At 35.5% G+C, this 23375-nt stretch overlaps 1 protein-coding gene across 3 annotated transcripts in view; it reads right to left on the minus strand.

Annotated features, from left to right (window-relative positions):
• The window catches only part of Msr1 (macrophage scavenger receptor 1), a 60122-nt gene that overhangs the window by 11944 nt on the left and 24803 nt on the right, over window positions 1-23375 (minus strand). For 2 of the 3 annotated variants that reach the window (XM_028768257.1, XM_028768258.1), the window contains exons 6-8: window positions 22606-22686; window positions 18584-18673; window positions 14962-15015 (exon numbers count right to left, since the gene is read on the minus strand). In XM_028768257.1, coding sequence (XP_028624090.1) covers window positions 14962-15015; window positions 18584-18673; window positions 22606-22686 — 225 coding nt within the window. Of the gene's footprint in view, window positions 1-10043; window positions 12586-14961; window positions 15016-18583; window positions 18674-22605; window positions 22687-23375 lie in introns of those variants that run through there. The other variant, XM_028768259.1, reaches the window with a different exon arrangement.

The following is a 23375-nucleotide window of genomic DNA, read 5'->3' on the forward strand; positions in this document are numbered from 1 at the left end:
ACAGAGAAACAGAGAAACAGAGAAACAGAGAAACAGAGAAACAGAGAAACAGAGAAACAGAGAAACAGAGAAACAGAGAAACAGACAGAGAGATATTTTGGATCTTATTTGGGCATTGTCCAGTGGTTTGAACTCTGTGAAATCTAATGTTTCAACTTTTAGAGAGAAGAAAATATTATCCAATTTTAATTAGATACAGCTAACTAGGCACAATTATCTTTTCTGAGATCTGTGAAAAAATGTTACTAAAACATATGCCATGCCCTCAAAGTTAGTAAGATTTTTATGTTTAAAATAAACGATACATTGTTCAAAATTATTGCAAGTACAAAGTTTTTGTTTTTCAAGATTTAAATAGTTTATTTGATTCAAATAAATTATAATAAACTCTCTTATGTCAATGTGCCTGGATATACACATATACACACAGATACACACAGACACACAGACACACAGACACACATACACACACACACACACACACACACACACACACACACACACACATATATATATATATATATATATATACATACACACTTTCACATGTAACATTTGTTCTTGTTAAACAGGGATTATTTATCTATTCTGAAAAGTTTCTGCAGATAGACAAGACCTGATGGATAGTTTTAGATAAGAGTTTGGCCTTCACTGTTTCCCCCAGTAATTTTCTTCTACTACTTTGCTGATGCTCTTCTAAACAGCATTTTGACCTGTGGGCATTTTCCACCTGCTATCTGATCTTTAGATAAAGTTTTATTGGAATGTATCCACAACTATTAGTTTATAGGTTATCTGCAGCAACCTTCAGTCTCCAACAGCATTAAGTGAAGATGGACAGACACTACAGAACATGCAAAACAAATGTGTGTTTCCTGGTTGTAATGTCAGTTTGATTGTTTTTAATAGCTACAAATACAATCCTCTAAGATGATGGAGGGTTGTAGCAAGGATATATCTGTCCAGTGACTCCTAGAGTAACTGAGGTTGTCATTTAAATCCTGACCACCTTAGAAAAATTATCCTGTCTTCTTCTCCTTCTCTTCTCCTTCCCCTTTCCCTACCCTTTCCTCCTCCTCCTCCTCCTCCTCCTTCTTCTTCATCCTCTGCTGCTGCTGCTTCTGCTTTTGCTTCTTCTCCCTCTCCTCCTTCCTTTTTCTCCTTCTCCACTTTCTACTCCTTCCCCTCCTCCTCCTCTTTCTTCTCCTTTTTTTCCAGTCATGTAACTCTTCAATGTTCCAAATAAGCCTCCACACCCATTGTTTCTGAGACCTCATCTGACATGTTCCTTGCTTCCCTCTCTGTTTTCCCTCTCAATTTTTCATTCTCTATTCTAGGTGTGCACAGATTTTTTTTTCTCTTCTAGATTCTGTTATTATTACTGGCCCTTCTGGAAGCATTATCAGCTCAATTAGTTTCCCTGCTTGATTTAGACCCTTATTAACTTCCCAGCTCACTGTAGAATGCACAAGGTAACCTAGGGCTCACATCACAAGCAGTTATAAGACAGGTCATATATGTGGATAAATAATGAGATTCTCTTGAATGAAGGGCTTCAGAAGACTGGTAAATCAAATTATTAAAATTTTTGGATAAGATACAATAGAAGAATGGATTGTATTCTTTTTCAACTCTCTACACAAAGTAGTTTTTATGTGTAGGAAAAGTAAGTTACACCCTGACAAAGATATCGATTTAATTCACATAGTTTTGAGATCTATTATGGGAATAACTTACTTTGTTGACTACTGAAAGAATGGCAAGTCATGGAGGCCAAGGGGAGCCTCTGGTCACCAACTACACATATTTTAATACCTGAGTCTCTCCAGCTCAGATCAAAGATCTGTTGCTTAGCTGCTGCCTGTTATCTTCTGACTAAATTTCAACATTAGCCACCTCAAACTCAAGGAGATCTGAATATGCGAGACAAGGACTCTGTTCCCTCATGGGAAAACTGCAGATGAAGCCAAATCAAAAATGGGATTGTTTAGTTAATTCATTCATTAATTAATAAGAGAACTTATACTACTGCATTTGAAAATACCCCAAATTTACTCTTGTGTATGTCAATGTACTCAACCATGTTAGGCAGTCAATATGGTAAATATTGAGATTTTACAAGTCCAGGTGTTGGAGCATCTGTGTCTACTTAGCACTCGTTTTCTGTAAATTATTTTCCTTGATTTCCTTGTTTAAAATGGATTTCACTTAAAGAAGAAAATGGAACACTTACACCAATGGTGATAAATCCTCATCAGAACTCTAAATGATGAAGTGCTTCATGTACAAATCTTAAAGTTATAAACGACCAATGAAGAATTAATACTTTAGTTGCAGACAGCTCTCAACTTACAGTGGTTTGTCTTAATGGCCTTTTATTTTACATTTCTACGAAAGTGGTACATATTCAGTGGAAAATACTTGGGTGTTTGACCTTTGAGTTTGTTTTTCTTTCTTTCTTTTTTTTTAAGATTTATTTATTTTATGTATGTGAGTACACTGTCGCTCTCTTCAAACACAACAAAAAAGACACTAGATCCCATTTACAGATGGTTGTGAGCCACCATGTGGTTGCAGGGAATTGAACTTAAGACCTCTGGAAGAGGAGTCAGTGCTCTTAACCACTAAGCCATCTCTCCAGCCCAAGTTTATTTTTTCTTTTGTGGCAGTGACATGCAATCTCATATCCTCTAGAAATGCAGAAGAGCAGAAGGGGGAGACAGCACTCAGCCAGCCTTGAGTTCAGAGGGAAGGAAGTTATATGAAAATTGTGTGTATACTTTCTCATTATGTACAGATTTCACTTTCATTCTCTTAGATGCCGAAGCAGGGCTGATGCTCAACCTCAGATGAAGAGAGATGTGTAAGAGTTATTGGAATGATGTTTGGGAGTAGGTGGATCCAAAGATGTCCTTCCAAGGATTGCCATAACAAATGACTGTGGCTGTGTAGCTTAAAATAGAAATTCACAGATTAGGAAGCCATAAGACTGAAATCAGGGAGCTGTCAGGGGCATCTTTCTTTTTTCTTTTTCAAAGCTGGGTAGAATCTGTGCTTTCTTCGTCCAAGATTCTCATGTCTGCACCAATTCTTGGTGGTTTTGGCTGTAGCTCCAATATTTCAGATCTTCTGCAGATGTGCTCCCATTTTTATAGATGGGCTCACCAAATTAGAGAGCACCTTAATCCCGTATGAAGTAATCTCGGCTTAAATATTGTATGAAGTATTATAGATGAATAGTATGAAAGTACAATAGACTGAAATTAGTCATTATGTTGAAAATTATCCTCCAAAGTCATGGATTGTAAGGGGACTTAAAAGGTGAGGTTTAGGGAGAAAATGTGTTCCAAATTTGGCCCTCTAGGGTAATCTGCTTAGTCGCTGTCAGCTCTGACAAGTTAGTACAGAGTTTCCTGACTTACATGAAAATAAAATTCTCACAATTTACTGAGTGTTTATACCTTGAATTAGATTTGGAGGCAACTGAGAGATAATACACAGTCCTAGAGACAATATACAGTCCTAGTGGCATTATATGATATATTTTGTTTATGTTTACAAATGTTTTTGTCTATGCAAGCTAAAAATAGACGGAGTTAACGGAACTGGTAGAAGACGTGTGTGTGTGTGTGTGTGTGTGTGTGTGTGTGTGTGTATGTTCTTCATTATACTGATTTTAATAGGAGTAGCTATAATTTACGGACCACTGCTGTACCTAGAAGCATTTAGAGAGAGTATATGAAACCTCAAAAAGTTAACAGAGAACCTAGTCTCCTTACCTAGAATAAATATAGTTGCTTCCATTTGTTTGACCTTTGTTGTCTAGTCAAAGTAGAAACACACTAAAAATATGAATATGAATTGCCTTCTTTTGTTCAGATAGCAATAAGAGCAGAAAAATATGCTTACTGAATAGTGGATCTCAGTAAATGGGCTCTAAGTTAGACGGAGTTTTCAAACTCTATTTTAAGAATACCCCAAGTGTCTGTTCAGTTGTAGGTGAGCCAGAGTCTTGAAAGGAATATTTTTCTATCCTGGAAGCTGAAGAGGGCAGTTTCCAGTCCCAACTGTGTTACCAACTCGACTTAGAACTATGGGCATATAGTTCTGTCATTATCATTTTATTTTATTTTATTTTATTTTATTTTATTTTCATTTGTTACTACAACCATCTCAGTATGAAATTCTGATGAGGCCTAACTTAAAACACAGTGTGTTCCAATGAGGTTGAGGGGTAAAGGGGTCAAATTGGATCAAGGTTGACTTTGAGTTGAATATTAAGTGAGCCAAATGTACAGATCAACTATACCTATAGCAGGCTTTTACAGAGTTGTTTTTTTTTTTTTTAAGATTCTGACCACTCCTGAGGAAAGTACAGGGACAGATTGGTTATGAGAATCAAGTGAGAACTTTTTTGGTCTCTACTCAAAGCTTCAAGGACTCCCGTGGAACAGGGTGGAGGAAAGATTGTAAGAGTTCGAGGCAATAGAGGACACCAGGAGAGCATAGCCCACTGAATCAACTAAGACTAAACTGGCAAGCATGGGGTCTGTAAGGGTCTGTACCAGGTCATCTGTGGATGTGTTATGGCTGTTAGCTTACTGTTTTGTGGGACCCTTAACAATAGGAGCAGGAGCATCTCTGACCCTTTGGCCTCTTCTTATGACTCTTTTCCTCCTATTTGGTTGCCTTGCCCAGCCTCAATAGAAGCGCTTTCACCTTGTCTTATTGTATTTGGCTGTAGTCTCTTGGCACATGACTTTTCTTTTTTTCTGAAGTGAAATGGAGGGGGAGTGTATCTGAGAGGGAAGGGAGCTGAGGGAGTTATGGGGAGTGGAGAGAGGAGAAACTGGCTGGAATATATTATACAAGAGAGAAATCTATTTTCAATTCAAAAATAAATGCATTGCAAAGTTCTGGATGCAGTGGGAGATTATTCATTACATTGCTTCTTAAAGATTCTGATACCTGGCTTAACACTTAGAAAACAGTGATGGCAGCAGCAATGCACTACATAATAAGAAAGTCACTGATCATTTTTCCCTCCCTAATTCCCCAAACAGATCTTATGAAGCATCCATCCTAGCTCATGTCACAAACCTCATGAAAGTGGGTCTCTGTCAAGTCTGCTACAGTCACGGAACAGAATCCCCAGAGTTTATTTCTCTACATCCCACAGGCCATGAGTAACTTCTAAACCAGGGGCTACTTGGATGCAGTGTGGTTACTTGATTATAACTCATTCCCACAGTGAGAGAATTGAACAGCTAAAATAGCTGTCCAATACATAATCAGCAAGATTGTTCCTAAATGTTATTGACACACACCGTGTGGTTGTTCAATGTCCCGTTGTGTCGTTGCATCCTGGAGACTGTGAAAAGGAAATCATGTTTTCCTAATTACTAGGCATTTAGAGCATTGTTAGAGAAAGAGTACCCCCATCACTGAACACAGTAGCCAAGAGTAAACTCAGGCCCCATGTAGACATAAATCAGAGGATGATTGAAGGGTTAAAAAAAAGTGGCAAGAAGTAGAAGATAATATGGCTCAGCATGAAGTTGTTGTCAACAAAGGTGACAGATATGAAATCTAAGAGATGTGCGAAGAGAGACTGAGTATAGAAGGTTTAGTTCAACTCTTGTAGTATATTTGGTTTTGATGTCGACTTGCCCCAAATTAGAATTGCCTGAGAAGGAACCTCACCTGAAGAAGTATCTTGATTGCCTTGATTGCTGTGAAAAGACCTGCCCTGGATGTGGGCAGTGACTTCTGGTACTAGCATGGACAAAAAAGGATGTGGCAGAAGAAAGTTCGTCCTCCATCATGCTGCAATTAATCTGCTCTGCTGCTTCCTTCACTGGCAGCAGAACCAGAGTTTCCAAGCTTTGGTTCTGGACCATGGAAACTTCCAGGCTTTTAGTGCCAGATTGGGACTACGGAGTCACACAGCCTTGTGGAATGAGCAACTACTGTCTGCCTCTTCCCCAGTCAGGGTCAGCTGTTGTAAGACTGGTCCAGATGTTAAGGGACTCAGCCTCAAGATGAGAGGAACTACCAGGTTCTCAGCTTGCAGATGAGATTCTTGGTGCTATTATTATTTTAATGCCTCTGTGTGTGTGTGTGTGTGTGTGTGTGTGTGTGTGTGTCCCATAGTTTTGTTTCTTTAGAGAACCCCAATGTATCCTGCGTCATGCCGTTCATAAAGTAAAACTCATCTTGTAGAATTCTTGCATGAGACAATACATGCATTTCTTTAATGAGCAAGTTTTTGTTACTTTTCAGTTTTGTTTTTTTGATTTTGTTATTTATTGCTTTTTTTTTTTTAAAACAAAGATCCTCACTACATAACCTAAGCTGACCTCAAATTTCCAGTCCTCCTGCTCCGGCCTCTGAAATGCTGAAATTATGTTGTACCACCATTCTCAGCCCTACTTACCTGCTCTCACAAATATATTGGTGGAAATTATTTGAGGACGTATATAAGTGGTAGTCAAGGTCATTCTGTTTCACATTAATCTTTTAAAAATTGGTCATTGTATATTCAGGTAACAGTTCTTATTATTTTATGAAATGGCACACTATTACATAACATTACTGAGATTTAAAGTTACAAAATCAGTACAAAGCAAATGTAAGTGAAATTATTCTTGTAAGTTTTAATTCCAAAATTACTACTCAGAGAGGGCTTAGAGAAAATGACCCTGCTGGCACTTCAGGTTTTTACTCTAGTGTCCAGAATTGTGAATAATACAAGTCAGTTTATTCTGACAGTGCAAGAAGATCAGCTGGTTTTTCTTTTCCCCTTTCACTTATGTTTTATTTATGTATCCATAAATAAGAACACAAATAGAAATAATCCAGTGGGCAGAAACTTGAAAAAGCAAGTTTTCCTTTAATTTTTAAATGGGAAATAAGGGTTGGTTAACCAGATCTGTTAGGTTATGATTTTAACATATCAAAAAAATGTTCAAAAAGATCATCTTTTTCACTTGTCATAGCAGGGCATGCCTGTAATCCCAGCACTCAGGAAGCCAAGATAGGAGGATCATGATTTTGAGGTGAGGCTGAGCTGTGTAGTGAGACTAATCTCAGAAAGAAAGAAAGAAAGAAAGAAAGAAAGAAAGAAAGAAAGAAAGAAAGAAAGAAAGAAAGAGATTCTTATTTAAGGGTTTAAAATGAAGGTTAATATTGCCAATTTAACAGAAAGTAGAATTACTTGGGAGACAAACCTTTGGGAATGTGTGTATGGCAGTCTCTAGACTACATTAAATAAGGTAAGAAGACCAACCACAGCTATGGGAGGCACTCCCACATGTTCTGGGTTTCCAGGAACGAATACAAAGGAGAAAAGAAGCTGAGCATCAATATGTTTCTTCCTATGTTTCCTAATCATGGAGAAAATATGGCCAGATACCTCACGCTCAAATCTCCATAACATACCTGCTATGGTATAAGACACCTTCAAACTGTCGGTCAATGCAAGTCCTTCTGTAAGGTGCATTTATCAAAATAATGAGAAAGCTAATAGATGGTGCAATTCAGGATCACAGCACTTGCCTAACTGCACAAGGCCTCAGGTTTGCTGTCATCTGAAAACAAATGTCTGATATTAAATTTTTAAAATTTCAAAATATTTACTAAGGATCTACTAGATTCCTTAGTAAATGTTAATAAACTTTATTCAACTGCTTACATTTTTGTGATTGGAACACCTGTGTCCTTTGGATGCATAGGTTGTATTCCTGTAGGTGACAGTGTGGTTATCAGAAATGGAGGGATTGGGGATCATTGTGGAAGAAGTGGTGTAAAGAGTACATGGTGGTAGATGACCTCGTCTTCCATAATGATCCCTGATCCCTCCATTTCTGCATATAAGTCACAGTAGTTGTGACAACATGCACAATACTTGTTCATGCTCAAGCCAGGCCTAATCATGCCACAAAGAGAAATAATTTTGCAGGACGCTCCATCCCAGGCCCAGAAATTGCAGACAATTGACAGCTGCTGAGAGAGAGAAAGTTATTATCTCCTGGTAAGTTGACCATGCTCCAGAAGTCATATCCATATGTGGGTAACACAAACTGGTCTTGATTTATTTATAGAGACACAAAGTTGGGGTGGGTACGGAAGCAGGAGTAGATCCGGGGAGAGTTAGAAAGAGAGTAAATATGATCCAAATACGTTGTATGAAAGTCTCAAAGAACTGATTAAGTAATTTAAAAACTAGTATTAAAAAATAAATGTGAAAATCACAGGAGAGAGTTTCATTTAGATGATAGTTTATAGTAGAACCTTTAACTAATTTACTAGAGACTAATGAGTCATGTGTAAACCATACGGAGTTTTATGAAAATGTCGTGAATTGAAAGCTGAGTATTGTGTTCAGTCAGACTTGACTCCATTCCAGTGGAAGTGAAACTTCTGACTCCCACAAAATATCATTAGGAAATACAGCCATTTTGCTACATAATTCACATTAGAGACGTTTAAATTGCTTCACAATATTTCTGGAATTCACATATTTTACTCTGAAGTGTATTATTCAGGGTGTGAGGATTTAGGGGAGGAATGAAATAAGAGTAACTTTAGTGCCCTAGGCAGTGAATAAGAGTGAATAACTTAAGCCCTAATGCAAGTGTGCATAGATGCCTTGGTCATGCCCAGTGTAGTCAAACTAACTGTCTTTCTAGGGAACTAATTTTAGACTAATTTCCTAACAGTAGCATGCTTCCAGACAAGACAGGTTGAGGGAACCAAATAACAGGTTGCCAGCCTATTTTTATAAGGTACTTTAATGTGAACAAATTATGTGATACTGTGTTCTTATAAAGCAGAATTTCTCATTGTAGAACAGAAGGCAGCGGCTCATAATTAGAGATGAGGTGTAGGGAGATACCTGGTTGCTCAGAGGTTTATGAAAGGATGTGAAGGGGCATTCTGGGTATCCTTTATCTATCCAAACCCATTCATACTGGATAGATTTCAAATTTGCTAGTATAAATCCTGGATAGAATTATATTGACTTTCCCCCCTTCTTATTGGATCTAGTGGAGTTCAGGCTCTGACAGTCAGTGGGAAAAGGAACTGAACAGGACAAGCTAACTGTGTATCATTGCTGATTTAACTCTCTATTTACAAGACATGACAATAATATTATTAAGGCTATATTTATTGTGTTAGGAGAATACTATATGGTTTTATTAACAATTCAGGGAACCACAGGAAGTGATATACAAAATACAACTATCATAAGTTGGTAGCATTTGTCTAATTTACTGAGAGCTGTTCTTGCTCAGGTATACTGGACCTTGTTTGGATGGCTCATAACTAGTGCTACTGTGAAAAGCACACTCTGAAATTAAGAAAAAGAAGACTCGGTAAGTGTGAAGAGGCATCAAAGCAGCCAGTGAAACTGGAAAGTGTGAAAACTGAGTCAGTGACTGATATAAAGGTAGACTATTTATTAGCAGATAGCTCTTCCCAAGGCACATGTAAGTAACTCTCATTAGTGATAATGGAAGTCCTGAGAGCACTTCCAGGAAGATGATGTGTCTGAGTAATAGACCCGAGGTGGAGAATGCAGGCTATACACACAGTAGTTATGCTGGCGAAAATATAAACACAGATGACTTAATAGTATACTTTTGGAATTTTTACCTCCTGGAGATCTTCAAATTATAAGGCTCATTCTGGAAAATAGAACTGCTAATTACAATTCTACTTTCTCTCTCTCCAGTTCCATATTCAGTATTTGTAGGGTTTATATGCATAAAATACTTGTCTAGTTTGGAGCCATTTCACAGAGTCATGAGAACTTGGAAACTGAGAAGCATAGCTTTGAATCTCTGCTGCTTCCCTTCATTAGCAGTTAACCTTAGATTCCAGTTCATTAAATGTTGATAGAAATAGCATTTATCCCACTGGCTTTCTAGTATTAGTTTTAAAAATGCACGAAAAGCACCTAATATACAACAAGTATCCTCAGAATATCCATTATTATAATTAGTTAGTGATGGGAGAAGAATTTAACTTTAATCAACTGAATGTTTTAAGAAAGACCAGAAGTTTATTTAATATCGTGTTGAGTTTTCAGTATAAATCAAAGCAGATACATTTTTTCATATCATTGTTTGAGGTTCAAAAGAAGATGCCAAAAATTCACATTCTATCTCTCTTCTTGATCATGAGCAAATCATGCTGACACACCATGGATAAGCAACAGGACCCTTTTAAGTGGTGCCTCACTGTGTTTACTTACAAGATTCCCTTACTTGATTGAAACACCCTTTCTAGTTAGCATGGCAACAGAACATACCATTTTTCACTTTTCATTATACATGATAAAAGATGGGATAATTGATGCTTCTGAGCAGGGTATTTAGCATCTATTTTTATCTAAAGAGAAAAGTAGAGCCGTCTTGACTAATTTGGAAAGTTTAGGTCAATATTCCATACTTAACCATTTATGTATAGTTTTGGATGTAAAATGATTAAGAATTGAATTCTTACAATTTTTCTGCCAGCCTATCTGGGATCGGGATCATTCTGTATGAAGCCAAAATTGTCCACAACAGTGCCCCTGGCACAAGAAAAGTGTCACCCACACTCCACAGCACAGGCCAATTAATGCCTAGACACAAATCCAGGTTTCTCTAGATGTTTGCACGGAATAAGTAGTCTGTTACTACTGCAGACTCTCAGAATCACTGGCTAATTCCATCTTTCTTTTTCCTCAGGGGCATATTTCATCATATCTTGGAGGCTTGGAGGTAGAGACACAACCTTGTAACAGTAACAATACCAATTTGTTGCTGTCCTTCCTAGAACGTGCTTGACAGAAATGTCTTGGGCTCAGGTTCTGTCCTGCATAGCCTAGACTTGGTTTATTCGTTTGACATTTTGTTCTGACCTCTGTGAACATATCTGGCCTCTGGTTTAGCCACTTCTCTTATAACTAACACTCTTTTGCTTTGCTAAGAGAAACTCACTGACTTGTGTTCTGGGCACACATACATTGCTCCATATAACATAGAAATCTTGTCTTATTCAACAATATCTCTCCTTTTTTTTATTCAAGACATACATTTGACAGCTGGCATTTCTGTTTTTCTTTCAATCCTAATATGATTAGAGATTTAACACATCTGCATAAAACTAACAATGAACAGCTGTTCTGTTAAAAACGACTGCTGTGAACTCTTCTTAAGACTTTAAAGGTCTTCATGATTTTACGGACATTTTCACACATATTTTGGCCCCCACAACAACCCTGTGAGGTAGGAATTGACATAATCATTAGCAGAACACAAAATAGGAAAAGTGAGATATACATGGGCATACAATTAGTAATCTGCTACTATCTTAGTGCTGCAGACCTTAGGGCTTAGTGTTAAAGCCCAAAGGAAAGTCCTGAAAAGTATGCCGTGTTTACTCACAGAGAGGCAACAATATGGAAACAACATGGGATATTGTATCTTTATTATTCCTGCATTTTGTTTTCTTTCGTTCTCTTGCTTTGTACTTTTTTAATATTATAACTTATAAAAAGTATCTCCATTTCTACTGCAATACTTATTTTCCAGTATATATATATGTAAAATATAAAAGGCAAACAAATGTAAAGGGCTTTCTAGAATAAAAATAAGCATTGCTTTTTTTATGATCGTAACATTTTTGTTTGACATACATAAGCAATTATTGAAGGAAAGTTTGACTCTCATTCAAATATGAAATTATCCAAGTTCAACTTTTATCTTTCTTTTTCATATATATACATATATATATATATATGTATATGTATATGTATATATGCTTCGATTTGGGGAATAAAAAGGTAGAAAGTGAAACAAGCAATAAAAATAAAGCTATTTTTAATATACTAGACCACTAAAATTCTTTATCTCCTCTAAATATCTATATAGCCCTGTTCTTCTCCAGGGATATTTCTCCCTGGTTTGTTTATAACTGGTATATTTGTGTCTCCTAGGGGTAATTAGCCTACTTAAGTTAGAAAATAATATTTATAGCTGTTAAGTCAGGATCCAATTGGTACGCAATGAACTTATGCTAAAAGTATTAGTGAATAAATGGATGGACAGACCTCTATTCCCTTCCCTATTTGTATTTGAGGAAAGTATCTTACATTTCAAGAACCGATATTTAATCAATCAATATCCAAATAAGTGTTTCCTAGAATCCAGTGGGATTTTACACAGTTAGGTGAGGGCAACAGTAGACGGTCTGAAGGAGGCAGGATCATCCCTCAACTCAACATGAGGAGGATCTAGGTAAAGGGTGCCAGGGGGTGGAGATCACTGTAGCAGAGTGTATAATGATGTACTTATGACAATGGAGGCCCAAACAGCACCCAGGGTCAGAAGAGGAAGTCATGGAGAAACCAGGCATGGCAAGACACAGGAACCAATGTCATTTGGAAGAGTGGCCAAAGAATCCCAGAAGTCACTTGTGCTGATGACTTGTCCAGAGGTGAAAGGTCTTTTAAGGAGATGATAGTAGAGTGCTCTGCCCAGCCCAGCTGATCTTAAAAGGGTCTTGCCCCAATATGATCAGGGAGTTATACTGATCCTGACGTGCGTATAAAAGAGGAAATTACGATTATTTTTTTATATTTAAATCATTCCCAAAGTTTAAAAAAATGTACATTGAATTCATTCAATACAAATTTTAAAGATTATAATTAAAATGTGAAGACTTGGACAATTCTATACAGAATAAGCTGTAGCACCATTTTTGAGGCACTCGCCAGACTTCATTGTAAAATGCATATGACCTTTGAACAATTGATTCCACTTCTAGTAAATCTTCTATTTAATAATAGTCTCACAAAATGGCATATGATAATGTTGAGTGTAGCATTGCTTGAGTGTAGCCAAATAAAAGCAAGGAAAAATTACTGACTATTCAAGAATAAGGAAATAAACAACCAATTTGAGGCAATTGTGGTTTCTCTGTAATTTAGGATGTCCACTCAGTGAGAGAAAAAGGTCAAGGCACATGTGATTACTTATTAAACATAGAAAACCAGGACCTATTATGTTAGATGTATAGGCATATTGTTATTATTTCTTTTGGAATACTTTGGAATTGCCTTTATATTCTCCTTGGGGACACATGTAGAAGAATCCCAACGCTGTATCTGCTCATACACAAAAAATAGCTCTTACTGGCTTTCTCAAAGATAGTACTCAGTCCAACATCACCATGCAAATTTGTATTGTAACTTTCTAGACATAGCTGAAAAATTACTACAAGCATTTGGTGACTGTAGGAAACAGAAAGCAGCATGGCTTCTCAATAGACAGACTAAAAGTAGAGAAACTCTTTACATACCAAACTCAACTACAGTCATATTTCAAAGCTCAAAGAAAGACCCAGGGAAAGGAGATGAGAGAAAAATACTTTATATAAAAGTATGAGAAAATAAAAATAGAAAGAAAGATACACAAAAACTTGAGGACTTGGGGCTAAGAGATCAACTGAATTGAAATGAAGAGAAAAGAGATAGAGGTGGTTAACAAGCATCCAACAGAAAAATGGCCACTTGAAAAAATGTATGGGCAAAGGAATGTGTTTATGTTGCCTTAATATGTCAAGAGCAGTGGGGAAAGTACTAAAGTTCTGAGAAATCCACCACTCCAATATGTTGTTCAATTTTAAAAACCACCATGGTGGTGTTTGACTCCAATGACTGATCACAATGATAACTTTATATTATCTAATCATGCAATCTGTATGTGGTATTAAGTTAAAATTATTTTGGATAACCAAGATATGCTCATTATATATTTTAAAAAATGATTGCAACAGAAAGTTTTTTTTTTTTTTTGAGAAGGTTGGTTTTTTTTTTTTTTTTTTAAAGATTTTTTTATTTATTATATATGAATACACTGTAGCTGTCTTCAGACACACCAGAAGAGGGCATCAGATCTCATTACAGATGGTTGTGAGCCACCATGTGGTTGCTGGGATTTGAACTCAGGACCTCTGGAAGTGCAGTCAGTGCTCTTAACCACTGAGCCATCTCTCCAGCCCGAAAGTTTTTTTTTTTAAATAAAGACCTTATCATGATCTATCTAACTGAATGAGCAGAGTGTGGTTGTTGTTCACATCAGACATGCTCATAGCATCCATTTCACATGTAGACCCAACTGGGAATACAGAAGAGGCACTCTTTGATTTGAAGAATATATGTAAGAGTGTGTGTGTGTGTGCACATGTGTGCGCGCGTGTGTGTAGTATGTGTGTCTACTACATTCTTCTTCAAAATTAACATGTTAAAGTATATTCATTCCATATATATATAATTACTGATGGCCTAGTAATCAGTAGCCATGTCAGCTGATCTTTAATATTTAATGTTTGCTGCCCATGTTTTATGCAATTCGATAAGAAGCCTGCATTCCATTAAGGAAGCTCTCTGGTGTGAAAGTTTTTCCTCTGAAAGTTGGAAAGTCTTGGGTCTGGAATATGACATTTTCAAGGTTTTAACCAAAGCAAAACAAAACAAAAGCCATAGCTGCCAGAGAATAACTTGGTCAAGGTCTTCAGTTTGTCGTAATGTCTACATATGAGATTTTTTTATGCACACTTAGTGTGTAAAGGGACCTGTAATTGTTTCTATTCATGGGCTTGATTTCCTTCTAGTGGATAGAAATTGACTTGAAAATTGTACAATCTTCTATGTGATTTTTTTTCCTTTACAAAATAGTGTTTATCCATCAAAAAAAATACAAATGTGTAATGAGTTTGAAAGAGTTGTATATCTAATCTATTTGTTTTATTTCAATTAGCATGTTTTACTTGGAGAAAACTATGGCTTCTACAGAAGCTCTGTGGATCGGTGTTAAAGTTCTAAACCCTTGTTTCAAGGCTCTGCCACTAACACCACAATCTTACTTTATTATAAAACCTGACACAGGAAACAAGAAGTTGTAAACTTACTTGATATGCTTACACTCCCCTTTTCTCCCTTTTGGCCTTTAGGTCCAGGAAAGCCTTAGGAGAAAAAAACAGCAAAAAAAAAATCAGTTCAATTAATAATGATGTTCTCTTACATTCTTTCTATCTTCATTCTTCTTCATTTTAAAGATACTGGAGACAGTACCCAAAGCCTGTCTGTGTATACTAAACAAACACTATCACTGAGCTATGGTTTCAACCTCCACAAAACTTTAAATGGCAACAGTACACTGCAAAAAAATTATAGCAAATTTAGCGAAATATAATAATCATGCCACGATGCTGATAAAGACAATAATTTTTGAAATCCCCATGTGAGTTTGGTATTACACCATCTAAAGTTATTTACAAGGATGTGAAATGTTCCCCAAGAGACAACAATGGAGTGTAGTATAATTTTTGCGTATGCATTCTCATTTTTTTCTTTCTCTGTCTTTCTCCACCTTCACGATCCCAGCATCTCCCAATTTATTCTAAATCCTGTACTTTTCCCAACTATAACTTTAGTTTTGGTGTGATTTTTTTATTTCATGTTAACAGACCATCCTAAAGATGGGACTATAAAGTTCAGGGGCTTGAGGAATTCTGATAACTCTGTTCCTAAACGCTCAATGGCGCATCAGACTTCTAGTCTACTCACATCTGGGTATGAGAACCCTGACATATTTACACGGGTATAAACCCCAAGTGTTATATGAAGGTCAGTGACTCAAGCTTATAAGTACATGTGGAAGGGTTGACAGTTCAGCTTTGTGAATGGTGTGCTACTTTGTTCCATGTTCCACTTTAAATGACGGTATTTAGGGGAAAATGATATGGTACCAACACGAAATTTCCATTGTGACAACTTTATCTCATGAGGGTGGTTCTGTCTGACTATTAACTCTTCTTCCAAGAGGGATCAGGTGCCTATCTTGCAAGTACTATTATTTTAGCATTTTTACAGGACTGACTTCAGTGTTGATTGATACAAAGTCAAAATCATTATTAATGATTTGGATTCCCCTTTAACTTTCCCTCTGAACTATATCAGGAGATGTGGCTTAAGAATCTCAGACTATGGAAAGTTATCAAGGATTTTTAAAATATTATTCAGTTATTCTGCTCTACTACTTGCAGATTTTAGGACAGATCATGGCCTTTAGACCTTTTAAAGCTGAAGTTTATTCTTCCATGAAGTGAAAATAAACCCCTCTATTGCACAGTTGCTTTGAAAGTTACCCACAATATTAATAACAGATTTTTCTTAAGAGATGGCAGCTTCTGCATCTTCTGTTACTACCCTCTGAGTTTGCCATCTCTGACACATTAGCTAGAATCTGATTTTTATGATTTTATACTTAATGAGAGAAAAAGACTTTTACATCTCAACTTATTTTCTTTCATGAGACTTTTTTTTGAGACTTTCATGTAATGCATCTTGATATTTACCTTCCTTCCCCAACCCCTCTAAGATCCACCCTCACTGCCCTACCCACACAACTTTGTGTCCATTTGTAAAAACAAAAAATCCCATTTATATTGCCCAAGTACTCTTGGATATGGGGCCTAAAATTGACCTTTTTGGATATACCAATGGTCATACCCTTAAAGAAAATCCACTTCCCCTGTTCCAAAAGGTAGCAATTGACAACAGTGACTTAGCTATTGATGATGAGACTTTGTACCCTAATATTCAGATTGTGGCTATCTTGAGCTTGTACAGATAACCTCTTCCATAGCACAATTGTTTAAAAGTTAATTTAATGTTTTAATTATTTCATTTGTGTTGTACTTTCATGTTTGGTCTTTATCTCTGATTGGAGCATTTGTATGTAACTCTTAAAGATTTTTGGTCCTTAATTCCCCAAACTTTAAAAAAAATGTAATCTATATAAACTAGATTGAGACTCAAAGCACTTAAACTGCATAAATTATACCAATTGAAATGACTTGGGATTTTATTTTAAATAAATTTAGCATTAGTCAAGTGCTAAATATGTATCAGATGCCTATGAAGGCAACTGCTAATACTCAAGTTTCTATTGCACTTTTTTTATATCATTAAATGTGCTTTTTATTTCTGAGTAAATTATTTCAAGTACCATTAAATTGGCAAAATAATTAAGTCACACAAAAGAACCCAATGTTTTAACTTTAAGAGTACTTTTTAATAAAGACTATAACCAAATTTTCACATTGTTCCCAAAGAAAGTATTAAATATATAAAAATGTAAAGGGGAGGGAGGGTTAAAGCCATGTTTGGTTCATCGATTTTATTCTTCACAGAGAAGAAGCCACAATATAAAACTCAGTGTCAAAAGTTAAGCTTGAACTTTATGCTTAGGGATGGGAAAAGTGACACACAACAGTTGGCTGTGTTTCTATACAATGATACTTCCACCAGTGCACTACAAAGAAGAGGACCTCAGACCCAAAGATACCCTGTGGTCTTCTAACCATCGTGGCCTCTCCTCCAGACTCCTGCCAACCATGAGTGTATTTCCTGTCTCCCTAGTTTGCCTTTTTCAGACGTGCATGCAGTTCAAATCTTTGAGTTTATAGCACACCCAGATCAGTTCTTTCCACTGACAATGTGCGTTTAAGATTTCTCAATATCATTCTTTGTCCTGATTATATATTTCTCTTTGTCTCTAACTGTGATTCTGTTTTCTGCCTTCTTTGCAATTTACTTATCCATTCACATGCTGTAAGTTGGTAGAGGTTGGATGTAGAGTTTATGGTATTCAGGTGCATCACAGGGTACTTTGGGACTGAGACACTATTCTGTAACACTGATAGAGATATATATGGAACACAGAGTACTAGAATCCTAATGTACTCAGTGGACTTTTGTCAATAATGATACCACTATTGGTTTAAAACTTGTGTCCAATGATCCCTCAAGACAAAGTGCTATAAATTGTGGATCTGATGAGAGCTATATGGGAACTGTATGCTGTCTTTGACATATTCCTATAAACCCAGAAGTATGTAAGGCTAATATCTATCAAAATTACCTTAACAATATGGACTGTATTCTCGTGGTATTACTTTCATTTGAAAATGGAAAAAAAAATAAGCTTATTCCTTACTAATTCTGCTATATGTAAAACAAAATCCATTATCTATTCATATAATCAGTGCTATTAACAATCGTTATGTAAAATTTGAAATGATTTCAGTGTTGACTATTATGCGCTAATAAGAGAAATCAATTTATTTTGTTATGAATTTTTTTATCTGAGACATACCAAAATTTAGTCAGTTATGTCTAAAAGTTTATTTACACTGCTACCTTTTCCTGGTATTCTTTCCATTCTGCTTACTGTATGGTAGATAATATCCTCCATAGCAAGCTATGACTATGTAAAATGTATAGATCCAGTGTATATCTGTTGAATGTGATCTGTATATGGAACTATTTTCTTTCCACTCATCAGAATTTTTTTCTGGTGGGCAAAAATTAATTCAAATTATTTTAGACTATAAAGTTAGCTATGAGAGTGTTACTATTCATACTATGAAGAAAAATTTTTATTATGTAAGTATTTAGAAACATTATTAATGATCCAGTATTCATTTGCAAACTCTATGACAACAGATATAGCATCACAATACCTACCTGACCTCCCTGCCTTTCCAGGTGCTCCTGGGTATCCTCGACTTCCAGGGAAGCCAGGTGGTCCCCGATCACCTTTAAGACCTGGAGGACCTGCGTGGTTAATAAAAAAAAGTTTACCAATTATTTTTGGACATATTTGAGTACCCAATAAATGAAATGAATCCCTGAGGTATGACATTTTTCCTATCGTTCATGTATTCAGTTGGAAGATAATATAAAAATGACATGAACATATTTCACTGAGCATGATATAGTCAGTGAAAAACTCATTGTCAATAAACTAAAGACAAAAATGTTCAGCTTTATCTAGAAAGCTAACATAATCAACCAGAACATTTCAAGTGGAAGATATTTCTGTAGCCAGAGTGATAAATTTTTGAAGCTTGAACTTTTGTTATTCATATTAGTAAAAATACAACATGATAAGAAGTATCCGTGAGTGTTTATTTAAGCACTATGCCCTTAAATTATTTATGGGCAGGAAATGCACTTATATATCTTTAGATTTTTTAAAATGAACCCTGAAAATTAACATTATTTTATTCTGATATCTCTAAGATGACACGAAAATTCCACATATGGCAAAAGCTATTTCTATGGAGTAAAATATTTATTGTAGAGCTAAGCAATTTAACATAAGCTAACATAAAAGAATATGTGTCCTGTTTTACCTCATTTCCAGCATTAATCAGCTCAGTGAGAATTAGTTAACACAATTTTCATTTGGAATATCCGGGAAGCACATTATGAGAAATTGAATATACTTCTTATTCCAATGTCAAACTATACAAATATTGTCTTTATTTACAAGATCCAAGAAGCAGAATATATATGTAGCTAATCATCTGAAAAATATTTTCTATGAATTTATAAGTATAACTAAAATCAGATATATTGTCTTCCAAAAATGTTAAGTTTAATAAATATATGAGAAATACTTAAAAATATTATTCAATTCATAAAACATTGATTCGCACAGAAATTAAGAAATTAATGTAAACAAATAGTGTTATATAGTAAAAATGAGTTATTATTTATGTAATAAATACCACTTTGCATATATACTGCATTATGTATATCAAATGTGGCATAGTTTGTAGTGTATACTCACTGGATTTTTTTAAGCATGTCACCTAAAAATGGCTTAATTTATTCTACCTGGGTAAACTGTTAGTTATACCTTCTTTCACTATGCTGTGAGATATCTGAACTTGTAGTTATTGAGAAATATGTTTTGCATTTAAAGTATACCTTTAAAAGGCTATGACAGTAAAAGTTTGATAGTGTTATTGAGAGGTAAAGAGATCACAAGAGGCACGGACCTCATCAATGTATTAATCAACTGGTACTATAACAGATGAAGACCAGAAGGGGATGACTTACACTCTGAAATCTCCATGAAAGCAGACTCTAACTGCTTCATTATTCTCCACACATTATTACATGCTATGAATGTCCATTTACAGATAGATGATAAATAGACAGATAGAAGATAGATGATAGATAGATAGATAGATAGATAGATAGATAGATAGATAGATAGATTAAAGAGTATAAAGCAATAGAGCATTCTCTCAAAGGGACTGGTACTATAAAATGAATTATTATTATCCTGTCTTAAGAAAAAGCACATTTTACTCTCTTGTGCACTGTAAACAGTGTGTAATGATTATAACACATCAACTATTTAGGGCTCCTAGGATAAGCACAGAAGTTTCTAAGACGTTTCTATCCCGGTGTGAGAGAAGGTGTTCGTTAAGATGAGTTTAGTGAGTTAAATGGCAGTATATATGGGGTTTATGAAACAGGAATTATTACGATTGATCACCATGTATCCTTCGGTTCCTGGTTTGGGTGTCACATTTGAAGCAATCATAGAGAACACTGAACAGAATATGGATATTAAATGATGATAAAGCCTATCATTTTTGAAGCTTGCATAGTTTTAGTTGTCATACATCCAATGAAATTGCAACCTTCTCTCTGAACGGGTTATGTACCAGGAACTATAATTAACTGCCATGTGACTGAACTACATAGTGTCTATTTGTGTAAATGGGCAATGTGATCAAAAGCCAAAAAATCCTTATTGTTTTCATTTATCATGACTTGATTGAATCTGGAATTTGATTAGATTGAGGAGTCCCTGTGTGTGTTGGGGGCAAAGTGTCCAGTGATGGCAGCTCTAAGATGAACTAACAAAAGGAAAACCTTCTCGTAGAATGGGTGGCACTTTCCAGTAACAACGCAGTCACAAAATAGCAATGAGGAATGAACAACGCTGTATGCTTTGTAACTTTGCTTCATGCTGGTGAGTGTTTATCCTGGTATTATGGCTACTGCTCTGGTTGCTATTGGTGACGCTGTGGCCAGCATTCTTTCCAGACAGCAGACTCTAGAGTCTTGAGTCTCCCACATGAACTGAAGGACAGTTACTCTACAAAAATACCCCAAGCTTTTAGCCCTAGAATTAGAATAATGTTTTCAAGATGATGCTTTGAACAGGAAGTCATGGGCTTCATTGATTTCTATGCTTGCACTATATGGCTTTACTAATTGTGGTTCCTGATTGAGGAATAGTTTCTTACAGATCTTAATGATAGGAGCTTTGTCAGATATAATAATGTTGGCTGCTTCTCCTACTTAAGATATAAATGTATTTTTCTTAAAGCCCTAAACAAGTAGAAGAACCTTGTTGGATATAAAGCACCTATCTGCCATTAATGTTAAAATCACACATTCACTGGCTTATAGAAAGAAGAATACACACATATACACACACACACATATACACTATATATGTGTGTATATATATATATATATAAATTTATCATATGTTTATGTACATATGATAGATTGTAGACAGAGATTATATAGTATTTTTTTTATCTTTTAAGTATAAGATCCACAGTGATTTACTATCAAATGCATGTCATTCATACTTTTCATCCTTGGGTATTTTTCCTCATGGTTAGCCAAGATATCAAAAGAAGAACATTTTTTTTTCATCCAAAGAGGAAAACTAAGATGGAGTCTAAGGTATTTATGTAATTTTTGTTCAGTCAGCCATTCTAATTATGCTTAGACCACTCAAAGCTATATTCCTCTTAAACATGTGCAGAGAATTTGTTTGCAAAGCATGGTGTTTGAATAGCATGACAGTCACATTATTGTTATTGTTAGTTTCATTTTTTTTTCAGTAAAGGTAGTTTATTCTCCCTCTCCTTTTCTCCATCTTCCATTTATCTTCTTTCAAAACATTGGTTTCAAGATAACAACATACTCAGAGGAAAAAATTTGGAACAATTTTTCTCTAAGGAAAATATAGTACAGAGAGTGGCTGAAAGCCCAGGCAAAAACTGTTCATCTTCTCAGATTTATTTACTTTAGAATTCTGTGAGTTTAAGGAGGTATATTGCAGTCAAGGAATATGTAAGAACAATATTGAAAATCATGTCTTACAAACTAATCTATGATTTTCTTCTTCTTCACACACAGCCCTATGTCTACTATATACTGTATTTAGTTTCTCCAAAACCCCTCAGGCTCATAAACAACCCCATGTAGTAACACTGGATAAAACATTAAGTATTCTATAAAAATCAATAATTACTGATTAGGCTAGAAAGATGACTTCAGTAGCTAAAGGCACTGACTTTCTTCCAGAGGACCCATGCATGATTCCTGAGACCCATACTGCAATTTATAATGTCTGTAACTCAAGTTCTTTGGGATTAGATAATCTCTCTAGGTCTCTGAGGATACTAGGTATGCACGTGAAGCATATGTGTAGCCAAAAACTCCAAACACAAAATAATAAAATATTTTTAAATGAATTAATGATTACTATTCAATTTGCTATGTGATTAAGATGCTACAACACATTATATTTCCCAAAATGTGGGAAGATTTAAACACACACACAATTGAATAGATGAAATAGCTATTTTCCTCTAAATACAAATATCCATACACATCATTCAACTTCAAGATATTTGATTAAGAGATTACTATAGCCTTACCTATTGGGCCTGGTACACCAGGTAGACCACTTTCTCCAGTAAGCCCTCTGTCTCCCTTTTCACCTTGGGGTCCAGGAGGCCCTTTAAAAAATGACAAGTACTGATTATAATTATAAATCATAGGTAAGTTTGTTGTATATCAAGACAGTTATATGGAATTCCAGATATTTAAATAAGGATTCATCTGGCCATTCTAATATTTAATTTCTAATTTCTAATATAATTACTAATGAGGAAAATATTAAAATCATGATATAGAGCTTAATGTACCAGAGAGATAGAATGGGTCAGTCCAATTCACTTTCATGACAATTACAGTAGAAGGAGAGAGAATTCTGAAGAATTCACAATAAATGTCTAATCCAAAAATTCAAAAACTTCCACCTGAAGTTCAGATTAATGGAGCTCACAGATATTACAGACAGAGAGGAGAATGAAGATTAAAAAAAAAAACAAAATCCACAGGAATAATTTCTCTAAAATATACTAAGACCTCTTATTGTCAATTCTACACATACAGCTTTAAGCAATTTTCCAATATATATTTAAAATACAAACAAAACTAGAGAGCTAGGTGGAATTCAGTGGTAGAGTTGACAACCAGTCTGTACAAGACCACCACTGAAGTGGGAAAATGACATCTGTGTCTACATGTCTGTTATTTTCTTGTCTTCATTCCCTAAAAGCCACTACATCAACTATTATACAGCATTTCCATTTTGTTAGTTATAGTAACTAATTCATCAGTTATTCAAAGTATACACAATGGA

The sequence above is a fragment of the Grammomys surdaster genome, unplaced genomic scaffold (genome assembly GCF_004785775.1).
Source record: "Grammomys surdaster isolate TR1022 unplaced genomic scaffold, NIH_TR_1.0 185, whole genome shotgun sequence".
NCBI classification, from domain to species: domain Eukaryota; kingdom Metazoa; phylum Chordata; class Mammalia; order Rodentia; family Muridae; genus Grammomys; species Grammomys surdaster.